The following is a 17,658-nucleotide window of genomic DNA, read 5'->3' on the forward strand; positions in this document are numbered from 1 at the left end:
AAAGTAGCTAGGAATTCTTTAAATAAAATTAAAAATAAATAACTAAAATGTCTAAAGACGTGTGTAGATTTTACTATTTCACTTTTACGAATTGTGTAAGCCCACTTTTTTCGTATGCCTTTATTTTAAAAGGTTGTCCCAAACTATTGGACCTTAGGACTGGTCCAAAGGGGAAAACAGACCTAAGTCTGTCCTAACTCACTTGTCTCTCGTACTTTTAGAAAAAAAATCAGTCGTCACCTTTTCCTTGCACCTAAAATAGAGCTCTGTTAGGGTTTAGCTTCCGCTCGTTCGTACTAGCTCAAGAGTTCGCTCCTTCTCACGTAAGTTGGTCTTTGAACCTTGCTTTTCCTTCCCGAGTTGATTTTCATGAGTTCCGTTTATCCTTCTGTTCCACTGTTTTCCAGCTCCTAAGTCTCTACTCGGAGCTGTTGTGCTCTATGTTTGCTTGCCAAAGTCCTGTATTAAACCCTTCTAGGTAAGGGAAGCTAGAACCCTCTGTTTGTGTAATGCGATTTTTGTGGTTGTGTGTTTGTCTCGTGATTGGTTGAACTTACATGTTGTTGTGAACGTATGAGATGGTTGGAAATATTGTTGAGTATGAAAATATAGCTGATGTAGGATGAACAGTGGCGTGACCTGTTATTCTCGCCCAAGCGGCCCGGTCTCCCCTAGGGGAGACTTGGAGAGAACAAACCCCAACTCGCGCTCGAGCTCTCGCTCAAGCGGAGGGTCTTAGTTTTGAGCGAGGTGTTATCTCGCTTAGGCGAGAAACGCTCGCCTAAGCGAGCTCGCGTGGGAGCTCGAGGTTTGTCGCTGCAGTTGCAGCCTAGGCGAGGGACCTCACCTTTGGGCGAGGAGTGGGCTCGCTCAGGCGAGGGAGGACTCGCCTAAGCGAGTGCGCGAGAAACTTCCCATTGCCTCTGTCGCGATCTCGCCTAAGCGAGGGCCTGTCGCTTGAGGGAGGGAACTCCTCTCGCCTGAGCGAGGGCTTCTGGCCTGAGCGAGATGCGTTGTAGGCCTTGCTGTTTTCTTCATTTGAGTGCTATGATTTGGTGGTTGTTTTATTGATGTGTATTAAGCATGAAGCATGAGAAATGGCATGGGATATATGTGGTATGAGTTTAATTGATTTATTGATATGATCTTAGCATGTAAAGGGAATGAGAAGGATATTATGGAAATGGCAATGGTATTGGTATGAGATGAGGTTCCATGCTCATGAGATTGGTGAATGAGTTGGCATAGTCCAACATGGAATGCGAATGGGAATTTGGTTACAGATGTTGACCCATGGGATTGAATGCATGATTACTGTGACTTGGTTGTATGAATATATTTGGTATGAGTCAGTGCGTAATTCCTTGGAGTCTCTAGGTGAGACTTCAGGGTCGTGCTTCAGTGGTCGGGACGTAATTCCATGGCCCCTGTTAGTAGGTGTCTATGGTGGTGCCCCATCTATATAACTTGGTAAGGATTCAAGGTAAGGATTGCATCCTGACACTCTAAGGAGTTAGTTAGTCTCACTTAGAGTGCACTGACTCCTGTGGTGAAAGTAGCAGGAGGCCCGAAACTCATTGAGGGCTAACCTTGTGTGTGAGGAAATTGATTCATTGTAACACTTGTAACACATAGCTCGGGGGTGAGCAGAGGTATCCACTACAAGTGCAAGCATCCGCTGAATCCGACCAAGTTATATGTATCCGGATGAGTCGAGTCGAGTCTTAGTGTATTGTTTGAGAAGTCATAACATGCTTGGGTGATATATGTATATTGGACTGTGAAAATATATCTGATTGTATTGATGAAATCTTTTTGATATATGTTTTATTGATGCTTTCTTGTTTGAATGTCTTGTATGTTATCCTTCTACTTTTGCAATGATCATCAATTTATTGATGGGAGCAGGTGTGAGAGGTACTCGTGGCCAACAGGGGAGAGAGGATTCCGCTGCATAGTCCACTTGGGCTAGACTTTATGTTTCTTGTTGGGCTTTTCTTTAGGGCTATGGCCCATGTATCAGTTTGACTTTTGATTTCTTTATGTTCCTCTTAAACTTTATAACTTGTTTTCTTGTGGCACCGTGGTGTGCCTTGAGTTGTAAGGAGTTAAGTTTAAAACTCCAGGACTGCGCTATTATGTTACCTTGTGCGAGGTTTCTGTTAATTATGTTTGTTGATTAAATGGGATGTTACAAATTGAAAATTCATTTAATTATCATTGTCAATAAATATAAAAGTTTTGTTTTATTTTATTCTTATTTATTGGAATCTCTATTATTCTAAATATTAATTGAATAAAAAAATATAATTATATAAATATTAAATAAAATTATCAAATAAAATTGGGCCATTGTTTAGGCTTTGCTTTCAATAAAAAGCTAGAACACTTTTGGATCAATTTGGCTGAGCCCAATTTGCTATCTTGGCTGAGAATCATTAGCTTCTCTACATTTTGATGTAAGCAAAGCAAAGAGCATGTGATGGTAGCATAGAGCGTGTGACCTTGGCAAGGAGAGTGTGACATGCCACTTGGCATCATCAAGACTCATCTCCTACATCACATGGTCTTTAATCAAGCTTCTCCTCCAAGCTACATTTGCATTTCATCTTTGTTGCATTTTCTTCTCGTTTGATCGACCATTTACCTATAAATAGAGCCATTCAACTATTGTAATTGTTACTCTTGAATTGCTAATAAATGCTATTGTTGAGATCACCCCACATTTCTATTAATTTGAAAGCACACATGGCTATCCTTCTCCTTCATCTCCTCTAGCCACCTTCCACACCATAACACCACTTCTACTCTTCATCTTCACCAAAAACCTCCATTGCCGAGAGCTATTCATGTTGATATCTTCATTTTCGCTGCACTTCATCTACTTCTTGGTGTCTTCCATGGATTTCCTTCAACTTCTCCATTGAGGACGTCCATCAGGTTTGGATGATTGGATGAGTATATAATCATGTGGTGATGGAGCTCCAAGCATGGCTTTGGAGAGGAGGAACTCCAATGAGGTAGCGGAATGATGAACAAGGTTGGAGGCCCTTGAGCAATAATATGAATTGTGGAAGTGAAGCTCTAGGAAAGGAGACTATCCTAAGGAAGGAGGCTAGAGGAGCTAAGGTGGAAGCTTAGTCTAACAAGACTCTCAAGGCAACTGTGTGGAGTGCTCTCAACATCAATCAATTACCATTCAAAGAGTAACCTCATACAAGTGGTGGAGGCTCCAATTTATTGTAGAGAGGTAATCCTAAATGCAATGCAAATTACACTTAAGATGAAATGCACATTTAGCATAGAGAAGAAGCTAGTCTCAGATCCGTGTGATGCAAGGTGTGCAAGGATCATGTGCTAACCGTGCTTCACGTCCCATGCCTTGGCACCATGTATGGAACATGTGCAAGGAGAGTGCCTCTCGACCAAGCCTTTAATTGGGCTTGAATTGGCCCAATTTGTAAGTCAATCATCAATGTACTTTGGCCAATTATTTTGTAAAGCAAAGCCTAACATATGGCAAAAAAAATAAGAGACTATACTAATGCTTTACATGAAACCCATCATATTTTGATATCCTCTTTAGCCCATGAGAAAAGCATTTGAAGGCTTTGCCATCTTGATGTAAGCTCTCTTGAATCTTTCTCTTCATGCTTCTAGTTGATGGGCCTTTTTGTGGGCTTAGGCCTTAAGGAGAATATGGGTCATGTAATGGCCTTTGAGTGGATTCATGATGTAGACTCAAAAAGGGTTGTGAATGAATGTGATTTAATGTGTGAACGGTGGTGATTTTATAGTTGCGTGCGTGTATTGAATATACATTAACTTTAGAAACATGATTGGATGTGAATTTGGTGTAATTGCATGATTGGATTAGGTTAGGGATTTTAGGGTTCTCCAAGGTGCAGGAAAAATCTGGGATTTACCCAAAATCTGATGCACCGCCTGACAGTACTCAGTTTACTGTCATGCGACAACTGTTGACCAGCAACCATTTTGTGGTTGGCTGGGTGGGGCACGAATTGGGGTTCATTTTGACTCATGAACGTGGTATGATGATAAAATGTGTAGAATTATACAGTGGTGAGTCTAATGCATGAATCATGAGTATGCACCGATGTAAAACTTAATTTAGTTGAGGTTTTGGGATGAATGAAATGTTATAGGTACTGTTTTGGAGGTAAGTTCAATGTGGCATGAGTGGGAAGCACGATTAGGTTTTGTTGTAAGCTTTCCATGAACATGAATGTTCCTTCGATTTATTCACATGTTGAGAATTAGTTTATTGGTGAGTGCATGCATATAAATAAAAATGAAATTGTTGTGTAGCGATAACGTTGTTGTTGACACGATTAAATTAAAATCACTTATCTATAACAACTTCAGTATTGCTAAGATAGTAGTCAAGAAAATAAAAATGGTAAAGTAATCCTAAATCATCTCCCAATGAACACGGAATTGATTTTTAACAAGTTAGTTCTTATAAAATCTATAAAACACGGTTAGACAAATAAAATAGTATTTGAAAGAAAGAAATAAAAATGGAAAAGATAAAATAAGATAAAAATAACAATAAAGAAAATAGATTGATTCCACTACCTTTTCAAAATAAATTCATCATCGGTTATCTAAAGATTATTGCTCAATTAATTATTGTTGTAAATTTGAAAATTAATCAATGTAAATTCTCAATTAATTTGTTGGCGTTCTCACTATTAACCAAAGTAAATTCTCAATCAAAAGTAAGAACTTTGTAGATTCATCATAGTAAATTTAACCAAAGTACATTTTCAGTTAAATATTACTATCCTTAATCATGTCCATTCTTTTACCTCTATAATCAAGCAAAAAACTAATTAACCAAAGTACATTCTTGATTAATTCTAGTTAAAGTTTTCACCTCTAATCAAGTATATTCTCAATCATTGGAAAAAATCCATTCAATCACATGAAAGTTTCTAAATTTAATCAAAGTACATTCTCAATTAAAATTAAAAATCATTAAGCTCATATGATTGAGATGCATATAGATTAAAACATCTCAGTAATTAGCTATGATGTAAAAACCATTACTTTTCACATGATTCAAAGAGAAAAGACAGATGAATTAAAACCTCAACAGTAATGAAAAGAACAAAGAAATTATTTCATTCTAACCTCAAAATCCATAATGAATTTATAATGGAATCAACCCAATAAGATTAACACTCCATGAAATCAAAATAAAAGGACTATAGAAGAAAGGAGAGAGAAAGAAATTAGGCCCCCCGAGAGTTCCTAAATTCCGAAGTGTCGAGCTTGTCTTCTTCTACTCCCTTGGCTCTCTTTATATAGGTCTTGATTGGACTTGAATCTTATATTTTCTGTTGCTGAAATCTTTTATCTTTTGATACAATATCTCTCAAATAATTATCAGTTTCTAAAATATTTGGAAGATTTCCTTTGTTGATAATTTGAGATATATCAAAGATAATTAATCAAAAATCATTAATTAATTATTCAACAACTTAATTTCTGTCTAATTTCCAATTATGTCCCTCTTATAATCTCCTCCAATAATCTTCTAAATAATCTAATATCTTCAAGATTTATTATTTTTTTTGTGAAGATCTAAAAGGATTGAAGAAGATCTTGCCATATTAAAAAATATGTAGTAGTTATTATCTTTTGATATTTTATGATATAATTAAATAAGATAATTATTTAAAAATATCAAATAAAATATCTAAAGATATATTTTCCCAAATTATCTTTTATCATAAATATTTATGAATTATCAAAGCCTTTCTTCCGGAAAAAGATAGAGAAAACCGCAAGGTCTAATTTTTGTTGCTCGTTCCCTTTTCTTGGCTTTGCCAAATTTCTTCACTTTTTCAAGCTTTTCTTGTCGTCTTCATGCAATGCTTGACTTGGATTTTCGTGATTTGGTAATTTCCTATTCATGGATTTATCTTTAAGGTGTCATGAAGCTTTAAGCAATTTATTTATACCCCTCTATGAGCTCAACTTAGCTACAACTGCACTAACACACCTTAAAATATCCAAAGAGCATTTATGCAACTAAAAAGCTATTTTTAACACCTTGTTGTATCTCATGCTCAATAAATCCAATTATAAGAAATCCCAATTAAATCAATCTTTTAAGAACAAAATTCAATTAAAAATCCAGAATTAAACATTAAATGAGGGCAAAAAATATGAACTCATCATGTAGGTAATTATAGTTGTGCAAATGAGTCATATTGAGCTTTCTGAATATGCATTGATGTTTCTTCATGGCTATTTGTGAATCTTAAAATGATCATGAAGGATCCTTTGATAATTGTATGTATGGTCAAATTCAAGGGTGCAAATTATGAATGTATGGGTGATTATTCATGATAAGTTCATATGATTTGTAGTGATGCCAATTGAGGCATGTTAAACTGTAAAAATATGTAATTGGTGTTCTAGATGTGTGTCTATGATGACTTGGTGTGTTAGAATTGGTTTTGCTGTGCCTAAATCAATAAAATCCGCTTTACTAGCATAGCGTCTGACAATGTGGATTAGACCGCCAAGCGATAACTACAAAAAGGGGGTCCTTGGAACGAGTGGTGCTTGGTGGTGAGTGGTGACTACCAGGCGGTCTACAACACAATTTTTCCTGGTAGCGCTTAGGCTGTGTCAGGCGATAATGCGGGAGCAGGTTGCGATTTTGAGTATTTTTGCACATCTAGTTGTGAGAGCCTTGAGTTTGGGATATGCTTGGATCATTTTACGAGAAGGAGGTTTGTAATGAAGTTTCAACCTGTGGTGATTGCGGGCAGGAGATTTGAGATGTGAGAAATCTTGTGTGAGAATACGAGCGGGAGGTTCAGATTGGTTAGCTCCACCTTGATTGTTACGAGCAGGAGGTTCGTAACGAGACGGTTCCACGCGTGTTGGACTCCTAGCCAGAGGTTCGTAATGAGATGGTTCCACGCGTGTTGGACTACAAACAAGAGGTTCGTAGAGGTTGGACCATAATCGGCAGGTTCGTGGAAGCATGTGATATCCTTAAGGTCATGGTCAAGTTGTGTAAAATCGGATGGAGAGGGTAGGAAACCGTGTTTCCTAATGCATGATGAGAAAGGTTCTAAGAAGGGGTTGTTGGTTAAGTTAGAATGCTTTGGGTGAGGGTTTATGATATGTTTTATTATGCATGTTTATTTTCATTAAGATCGCCTTTTTTGCTTGTGTTTGGCGATGATCGTGTGACTTGTTACACGAGAGCAGATGAGGCTGTAGGTGATGTTGTCGATGCGTAGGTCCGGGGTGGGGGCTCGCTCGAGATTTATTTAGAGAATAATATTTCTTGTATCATGTATTTATTTTATTTATGGTTTAAGACTTTGGAGCTTGTAATAGTTAAGTTGAATTACGAATTTTGGATTTAAGCACGTTTAAGAAAGTTTTTAATTTTCCATGGTTTTTGGGAACTTTATCATTAATTGAATTTATTTTAAATTATAATTTATTTATTTAAGTAATATCTGCCTAGGATATTACACCAGGCATCACTCAAAGTGTTGGTTAGTTCCTGCGTTTTGGTTGGTGTTGTGGCGTAATGTTGGTCCTTCTGAAATTTTATCTTTGCTTGAGTGTTACATTGGTATGATATGTCGGGATTGCCATTGTTGTAATGAAACCTTGGAGATTATATGAATAATGTCATAGGGGTTTAACTTTGGGCATGAGGGGAAAATGTGAAAGTGTGAAGTTGGGATGTTTGTATAATTGGTGATGAAGTTATAGATCATGAGGTTTCTGCAGTTTGTTCATAAAAAAAATTAGGATTCACATGATGTGCTGATGGGTATGGTATTGGTTGGAAGATTTGAATCAATATATATATATATATATATATATATATATATATATATAATTGGGCTTAAATTTTGTATATACATATATGTGTAGCTCTAAGTTTTGGCGGTGAATGATTCTATGATGCTTGGGAAAGTGAGAATGACTTGTATGAACTGTTTGGTTTCTGATTTTGGGTTATCCTATGAACATGAGTAATTCTTTGATAATTACCTTTGTTGATATGGTCCAAATTGTTGAATGCATGTGTGGTTATATAAGATTGAGGCATGTGATTGGTGGCAGTGTACTTTGAGTCATGTTGAGACATGTGGATATATGTTTTTGTATTCTAGAAAACTGCATTGGATGTTTAGTATGTAGGAATCTATTTTGGGGGCATAAACCAGGCTATTGGACACTACTAATATAGCGTCTAGCGATGACAGCCAAGCAAGAGTCAAGCCAAGAAGACACTAGGAGGTGGGGCACCAGGCGACATCGCTGATCCGCTAGGCGGATTGTAGTAGTAACCAACAGGCGACAGTTTTGATCCATCGGGCAAATTCTAGGGGCTACTTTTTTGGGGTTTGTTTGTTATGCATGCATGCATGTGATGACCTGATGATCTGTTGTATTGAGAAGTTAAGCTACTTGTGTTCTATGTGTGATTATGTGTGATGGTGATGATGTATGAATCCTAAGGGTTCTTCTTATTGGGTTATGGTCATGTTTATGCTTGAATGTTACAAGTGGGGAAAATGATTGTGCAAGCTTGTGTGAATAGGTTTGAATATCTGACCCAGTTCTATTATCAAAATGTAACTGAGTGGAGGTGCCAAAAGTTTGAAAGAGGGTTAAGGCATGAGCTGGCGAAGGTTATTATGCCGACGAGAATTAGGGAGTTTCTAGTTTTGGTGGAACATGCGAAGACCAGATTCAAAATTCGAGCAACAAATTAAGAAAATGTAATTACAAATTTTAATTGAACATAATTGAAAACAATATTGACTCCTTGAATTCAAATGCAATTTCACTTATCATGGGTCACAAAATTCGGGTTCTTGTCTCACCCAATCCACTTGTTCAAAACCATTAAACGAAGGTAAAAAATGTGTTTCAATACTCAATTAAGCAATGCATACATCCATTAATCTATGACAGCCAAGCTAATTAATTAAGCATGAACAAAACTCAACCAAGAACAAATTACCAATATGTAAATTAAGCATTAACATAGCAAGATTATTCGTTCACCACATAATCAAAATGAAGAGAGAACAAAAACGCGAATGCAAATCAGAACCTCAAAGCTTAATTGCATCTCTTTCAAAAAGTCAATATGCTAAATTAGCAAGCCATGAAATTGAAATTTCAAAGTAAAGGTAAACAAAAATACATCACCATCATCAAGAAAACGAAATGAACAGTGTACTAGTGCATAAAAACGCTCCAATGTATGGAAAAAAGAGGAAAACGAAAACCCCCAACAATGAGTGCTCTATTAAAACGTGAAAATGCATAATGGGAGAGAAGAGAGTCTCCAAAAAACCTAAACCCTACTAAAACTCATGGTCACATAACCACAGATCCACATATTTACAAAAATGTCATCCTGGTCAGTATAATTACAAAAATGTCACTTTAGACCTAAATGTTAGTCCAATGACGTGGACAAGCGAAATGACATGGCGTAGTCGTGGCAATGATGTGGGAATGACGTGGCAACTCTCTCTTGATCTTAAGATTAATGTCCAAGCTCCAAAATTGCTTCACAAAAATACCTAAAAATAATTAGAAACGAACATTAGACCAATTAATGCCAAATTAATAAAAATTCAGAATAAAGGCCCAATGATGTCCAATAGATGAAAATGCACTAACCATAAACAATTAAGTACTAAACAACCATCAAGATGGACACAAAAAGGCAATAGAATAAGGAAAAATAATGACTCATTAATAGGTACAATATCAGTGGCTTTGTACATAATAACTTATGTAGAGTTAGCAGAACGGAAGAAACAAATAGAGACTTGTTAGAAAAGAAGTTCACCCAACCAGGTGTCTCGTTGTGGGGAGCTCTAGTCTTGCTTGTGAATAAGAAGGATGGTAGTTCGAGGTTTTATATTGATTATCGACAGTTGAATAAGTTAATAATCAAGAAGAAGTGCCATTTATCGGGGATAAATGATCTGTTGGACTAGGTGAGAGTAGTTGTGGTGTTTTCAAAGATTGATAAGAGGTTTGGCTATCATTAGATCTTAGGTAAGACAAAGGATGTGCAGAAGACAACATTCAGGTTGCGATATGAGCATATGGGTATGTGGTAATGTCGTTCAGGGTAACAAATGGTCTTATTGTTTTCACAAACTATAAGATTAAGATTTTTTGATAGTGCTTAGATAAGTTTGATGTTGTGTTCATTGAGGACATTCTTTTCTACTCGAAGGATCGAGAAGATCATGCAGAGCATTTGAGGATTGCTTCAAGGATACTCCGAGAACATAAGTTCTACGAGAAGTTATCCAAGTACGAGTTTTGGTTGGATCAAGTGCAGTTTCTGGGTCATGTGATTTTTGCACAAGGTATTTTTGTAGACTCGACGAAAGTTGAAGTAATGTTGAACTAGAAATGTCCTAAGTTACGAAGTTTTGTGGGTTATAATTTGTGTGAAGGCAATCTTTAATTATTGTTATGAATTTTTGGTGGCATTGGAGAATTAGTTTTGTTTTTAACAGAAGAGATTTGCGTTGGGTAATTATTGGGCGAAATTTGCTTATAAGAGGTAAGTTGATTGATTCTTGTTCATGGTCATGTGTGAAGTTGGTTGTGGTAAGGAATTTTGTTGGTAGGTGGCAGTTGCGGTATTATTTGGATTTAGGACTTGAATTTAATGCTATGAACATGAGGTTGAGGTTGAATGGTTGTGAAATTATGTGCCAAATTGATAAATGCAGAATTGTTTTATGGTGCAACGTGAGTAGGCATTGAAAATTGCGTAAGTTTTATTAAGTGTCATGAATTAAGTAAGTGCATTTTTTCTTTTCAAAAATAGATTACGTGGTTGAGTGACTTTGTTGTGGTCGTCAGGCAAGAGAATTTGCGAGGCTTAGGGTGTTGAGCGCCAACTTTCTAGTGTTGAGCGACAAAATTTGTGAGTCGTCGGGCGGTGGGCATTGTGAGCCAAATGAAGTTGAGCATTGGAGTTGAACACTAGGTTGCCTATTTTTTGTGTTTTGCTTAATTTGAATGTGATTGCAGGTTCTAGGGTGATGGTATATGTATGGTATGGTATGTTGTGACATTCTAGGATGAATTTGCATGATAGGTTGATGTATGGTTATTTATATGGTGATGAGATATTATATGCATGTATGTATGCGATGGTGGTATATGTATTCTCTAGTAATCATAAAGGCAGGTTGGTTCTTTTACCATAGGGCTTTGGTTAGTCAGGTAAAAAAGTTTCTTTCGACCGTAAGACTTTTGGCATGAGCTTAACAAGTGTCCTCTGACCAAATGCTTTGATGACCAGGAGGAGTTTTTGCTTGTAAGTCTTATGAAAAGTAGGGGAAAGACCTTTCCAAGAGATGTTGGTGCGTAGGAAAGATAATGGGTTGTTATGACATAATGAGATACTTGATGGTTATTCCTTGGCGATAATATGATTTGTTTATTCTCATGTTGTGATTTTGGAACATGGATGGGTTTGTTTGGCTTGGACAATATGAGTGAGTATGTGGTTTGATAAATGCTACTTTGTGAAAGTTTTCTTTCTGTTAGCTCACACTTGCTTTCGTTGTGCTTGTACGATGATCATATAATTTATGTTATATAGGACCAAATGTTGATACAAATGTTGTTGGTAATGCATAGGTGTGAGGAGACGTGTTGGGGAAAACTTTGGTAGTTTTGGAAAGAATTTTGGATTTCTTTTATAATGGTATTTTGTTTGGAACTTTATGGTTTAAAGTATTGTAATGGAAACCTCTACGGTTTATTTGAATGAACCTTGACAGATGTTTATGAAAGGAAAGTTTTAAGAATTTCCTATCGATTAGGATGGAATCAGAGTATTTTGTTTTATTTTAAAATTTACAAGTGATATCCTGAAAGAGGTGTTACATAAAAGATTTCAATAAAAGATTGGTTAAATTGATTTTCTTAATGAATTTAAACTAAGAACACTTTAATGTGGAAAATGTAAATCAAATCACACAGAACTTTTATACTAGTTTACTCCTCTTGAGCTACAACTACTTAAGTTAGTCAAGGCAACCTTATACAGACTTTCCATTATTTTAATAGATTTACGCAATCCTTACAATATTCAACTTTCAAAATATACAAACTATACAAGGCTCTTGAGTCACACAAGAAACCCCCACAACATAGTAAGAAACTTTCTTGTAGATCTAGAATCACACTAGACACACAACAGATGCACAAGAAGGATCAAATCTCAATGGCGACTCTCCCTAGCTAACTAAGAACCTTCTTAAATGCACATGCCAAACGCAAACACAACTTGACGACCTTTAAGATTTATCACGATCAACACTAGCATTGAGTTCTTCATATTGTGATTAAAAATGTTACCTTGTAAAATTTTAAAATGATAACAATAATTTGATAATTAATTAATTTTATTATAACATTGAAATAGTTAATATTAATTTAAAATTTAATATTTTAAAGTAATATTTTAATTTATTTAAAAGTAAATTTAAAGTAATATTATAATTTATTTAATAATACATTTAAATTAATAACAAACCTTAAACATTATTTTCGGTTATTTAAATTCTACGTCGTCACAAATCAATTTTAAATTAATATTTTAATTTATTTAAAAATAAATTTAAAGTAATATTATAATTTATTTAAAAACAAACATTAAAAATTAATTTCAAATTTAGTATATACATCCCAATCAAATCAGCATGTTTTTGTTTCTCAACTTAAATTTAAAACAATATTATAAGTGATTTAAAAACAAACCTTAAAAATTGATTTTAGATTGAGGATATACATCCCAATCAAACCTTGCAAACCTCGCGTGTTTTTGTTTCTCAACTTCTCCAACATTATTTTTTACTTCAAACTCTTGAATCTTATTCTGTCAATGTTTTCCTTCTTCCTCCAAAGTCTACGAGGTGTGATTTTGTCTCCGTTGAGTCATCTTGTAGCCATTACCATCTTCAAATTTCTGTGTAAAATATTTCTTTCAATACGTCTCTTTTAGTTTTGAAGATTTTAATGTTTCTTCGCAAGTTTCTCTTAGATTTCTTCCTTTTAATTTTAATATATTTTTTTATTACTAATAAATTACTGATTCATCGGTTTTAATTTCACATTAGAACAAATCGGTGAAACAACGTTAAGCATTACTTTATATGGGTATTATTTATTCTTTATGTGTTTTGTTTAATGTTTAAAATTTTCTAATGGAGTTCGAACAATATTGTTTTTCTATTCTTACAATAAATGGTTACTCTTTTATCTAGATTTATTTTGTTGCCAAATACACATAAATAGACATAAATTATTTTATTTTTTTTATAATCACTTAGTCATTTAATAAATTATTAAAAGATAATTTATATATAAAATATTAACTTTATGCTATTTTTAATTTTTAATTTTATCATTTTATGATCATTTAAAAAAATTAAATTTAGAAAAATATATTTTCTTTTCATTTTTAAAATAATATTATTTAAAAAATAATATATATTTAATAGCAATACAAATTGTTTATATGGTCATATAAAAAGTTTTCTGACCAGATAGTTATTTTACTCTTTTATTTATTAAATTTATTTTTAAATTGAATTATTCGTAAAAATAGAAATATATTTAAAATTTATCATTTAATATCTAATAAATTATAGGTTTAATTACTCTGATGGTACCCACTTTGGTAGAGGTGTGTCAATCTGATACATGCGTTTAAAAAAGTGTTAATTACATTCCAATTTTAAAAAAGTACTTCAATTAGGTTCCTTTGAGACAAAAATTATTAACAATATTAATGACTTGCCGCATGTCAGAATGTGATTTTTTTCATTTTATTTTTTTTAATTTTTAATTTTTTTGCAAAAAAAAGCCATGTGTCAATTCACTAGTGTGACATGTGGCATTGTTAGTGACACATGGCATTGTCAGTGGCACATGGCATTGTCAGTGTCACGTGTTAGTATCACTATCAAATGTCATCGTGTTGATTTCAATTCAGTCGCCTTATATGTCTTCTTCATTCAATTTAGTCCCTACTTATGTGTGTCTGATTCAAAATTCAAAATTCTAAAGAAAAGCCTAGCAATGTTGGTAGCATCATCTACTTTGTGGCAGGGTATAAAATGTGTCATTTTGCTAAAACGATCTACCACCACAAAAATAGAATCAAAACCCCCTTATGTTCTTGGGAGTCCTAAGACAAAATCAATGCTTATATCTTCCTAAGGGGCTTAAGCAATAGGCAAGGGAGTGTATAATCCATGGGGCATTATCTTAGACTTGGATTGCAAACATGAAATACATCTATTACAATGACTTTGGACATCTTTCCTCATATGTGGCCAAAAGAATTTTTCTTTCAAAAGACCTAGGGTTTTTTCTACCCTAAAGTGACCCATCAATCCCCCTTTATTTGTTTCTTGGACAAGGAGTTTTCTTTGTGAACATTGGGGAATACAATTTTTCCCTTCTTTAAACAAATACCCTTCATTAACATAGAAACCTACTTGAGGTCTTTCCATACACTCAGCATAAGTAGAGGAAAACTCAAAATCTTGAACATACATTTCTGAAATGTGATTGTTAGGTGAAAAACAACAAGTGCACTGGTCGCAAGTAACAAGTAATAAATATATTGTTCTGTCCACAGGGACTTGTGCAACACATGACAAATCTCACAATTCACAACTCAAATAGACAACAAAGCTCACAAAAACACAAAGAAACGTTTTTTGGTATTTTATCAAACAGTTGGTGTGCAACAAAAATTTAACATAGATTATATACAATTGTCTAGACTAGATTTCATTCACTTTATTCTCATGCATTCACAAACATCTCAATTCCAATTTCAAGTCAAAATCAACTCCCAAGAATACTCAAATCCTATTCCTAGTGACTTTGAGTCTATGATAACTAATCAAGTTCTAATTCCTTGAATCCTCAACAAGTGAAATCATGCATTAAGTTCAAGAGTCTTAAGATTACTAATGAATCATATTTTATCCTTAGATACAAGCTCCAATAGGCATTCAATTTTAGTTCTAGGTTCAAAAGACATTTTCCAACACCTCAAGAACCATAATCCATGCACGGGTGGTCAAACCAAAGCAAGCATTAAGCATGGAAATCAAATACTAACATAGAAATGGAAAAGCATATGGATTAACATCACACAATACATAAAAATTCAGTTCATTACATCTAATCTCAACAAATAGGTTTAGCTCTCCATTGTGGAGAATCTAGGTTTTATAAATTGAAGATGTACCACACCTAGTCGGCCTAAGCCGAATAATAACAATTACCATACACATGCTAGGGTACCTGGACTAAATCGCTAAGAAGCGACATTGATCAAACAAACCAAAACAACAATAGCGGCCTAAACCGCTAAAGGGTAACCGGCCTAGGTCGATAACTCCACGAAACTAACCAAGGTCTTGGCAAAAACAACGCGTTTCAATAAGATTCACCAAGCCCACAATAATCGAACTAAAGGCCTGGGCTAGGGCTCAGGCCTATCTACAGCCCAAACAAGGGCCCAACCCATGACGTGGCCAGACATAATTAATAATCTATAAATATGCTTGGACCCCACGAATTAAAGGTATGCATTCATTACTTCCTTAATCACCAGATTTGACTTTCTGAGAGATTTCGCTGACTTGAGCTTCGGAGTCCCTTCTGCAGGTAACCCCTCCCGGGTCCAAACCGATCACACCGAGATACCCATAAGCGATATATATCAACCGGGAAGAAGCCTACTGAGGAGATGGCGGACCAGGGTAAGATAATACTTGTGTCTGACATATCTTGTTTATTCTCTGCAGGAACAATTGGCGCCCACCGTGGGGCACAAGATAGTACTTTACCACCCGCTTTCTCCGAAAATGGTTTCTACCCGCAGCAAAGCAGGAGTTAACAAGCAAGTTGAAGCAGGCCCCTCAGGACTTGCTAACATCACCTCGGATCTGGCCGCCATCCTAGACGGTCAAGCCAAGATGTAACAAGAGCTGGCCGACTTGAAGAAGTGCAGTACTGATGAGATGGAAGCACTGCGACAGGAGAATTCTCGCCTAAGGCGAAAGATTGAAGCCGATCCCAGTCAAAAGGGAAAGGTCAAGGAAACATCTGATGCCGCAGGGTCCCCAGCTTTCCAGCCTACTAAAGAGGAAAGCGAGTACAATCCTACCCCGCACACCTTCACCACCACCCAACAAACTCTCATCCTCTCAACCCATCCTACTCACTTCCACTCCACCCTCCCAGGAAATAGTGCGACTTCCACCCCTGCTGCCACCCTGCCACCCACATACATCCCGCCCTACAACATGCTCACCACCCTACACATCACTCATATCCCACCCTACAACCCCCACAACCTCCCTACTACCCATATCCCTCCTCACAACTTCACCTCCACTTTTCCCACCCTCGTCCACCACCCCATCCCTCATCACCCGCTCCCATCGCACCAACCTTGGCGCCGTCACCCTTTCACTGACTTCATCGCTAACACCCCCTCCCCACCCAGTGGGAACCCTTCACGCTGGAGTGTTACACTAGTGAAACCGACCCCGATGAACACCTCAAAATCTACATCACCCACATCGCCCTCTACACTTCCCATGATGCCGTTTTTTGCAAAGCCTTTCCTACCACCCTCAAAGGCCCTGCCCTCGAATGGTTTACCACCCTCCCGCCATACTCCATTGACAACTTCGACACCCTCTCCCACATGTTTACCACTCATTTCGCCGGCAGCCGCCTGCATCAAACTACAACAATATCACTCATCGGCGTCAGACAAGAACAAGGCAAGACGCTCCGGGCATTCATTGATCGATTCAGTAAGGCTGCCCTTCGCAAACCACACCTCAACCAAGAAATGATACTTGAGTGCATGGCCCTCACTCTTCAACCCGACCCCTTCGCCAACAACGTCTACCTGCACCCACCCACTTCTATGCATGAGTTGAAACTGCGTGCTACCGATTACGTCAGTATGGAGGAAATTCAAACTCTCCATACGAAATTTTGCAATGATTACTTTTTAAGATTATTGAATATGGTGTGAGTTGATTAAGAAAGCTAAGCGAAATCCCCACTGGACATTAAGATAGCAAGCTATCTAGATGTGAAGGTTCCTTTCACAAAACTCAAGAGAAGAAGATGATGGATTGATTCAAAACAAAAAGGAAATGGAAAGCACATAAACCATAGAAAACCAAGAACCATTAGAGGAAGAAGAAAACATAAAATGGAAAGGAAAGAAATGGTAAAAATGTGAGAAGCACGCCACTACAAGGCTAGGCTAGAAGCCATGACAACCTTGAAGATGAGTGGATGTGTGCCGCCACTTGCTATGCAAGATAAGGCTTAAAAGTATTCACTCCCAAGGGAGGAAACTCTCACAAATGGTTGAGACACAAGAGTGTTTTTACTTCAAAATGTTCAACCCTTTTACATGTCTAGGAGCACCCCTTATATAGAAGAGTTTAGGGGCCTCTAAGCAAATAAAAGATACCTAAGGATGTCTCTACAAAAACCTAACCCTAGCTTCTAGAAACTAGGTCAAATAAGGTT

General features: G+C 36.3%; 1 protein-coding gene across 1 annotated transcript; it reads left to right on the top strand.

The window, feature by feature from the left end:
• The first annotated feature begins 16,118 nt into the window (after window positions 1-16,118).
• Window positions 16,119-16,964, top strand: LOC114163589 (proline-rich receptor-like protein kinase PERK2). The gene has a single exon (XM_028047895.1). It carries the CDS (start codon window positions 16,119-16,121, stop codon window positions 16,962-16,964), a length of 846 nt encoding a protein of 281 aa, XP_027903696.1.
• Window positions 16,965-17,658: the final 694 nt, after the last annotated feature.

The sequence above is a fragment of the Vigna unguiculata genome, chromosome 9 (assembly GCF_004118075.2).
Source record: "Vigna unguiculata cultivar IT97K-499-35 chromosome 9, ASM411807v1, whole genome shotgun sequence".
Taxonomy (NCBI): domain Eukaryota; kingdom Viridiplantae; phylum Streptophyta; class Magnoliopsida; order Fabales; family Fabaceae; genus Vigna; species Vigna unguiculata.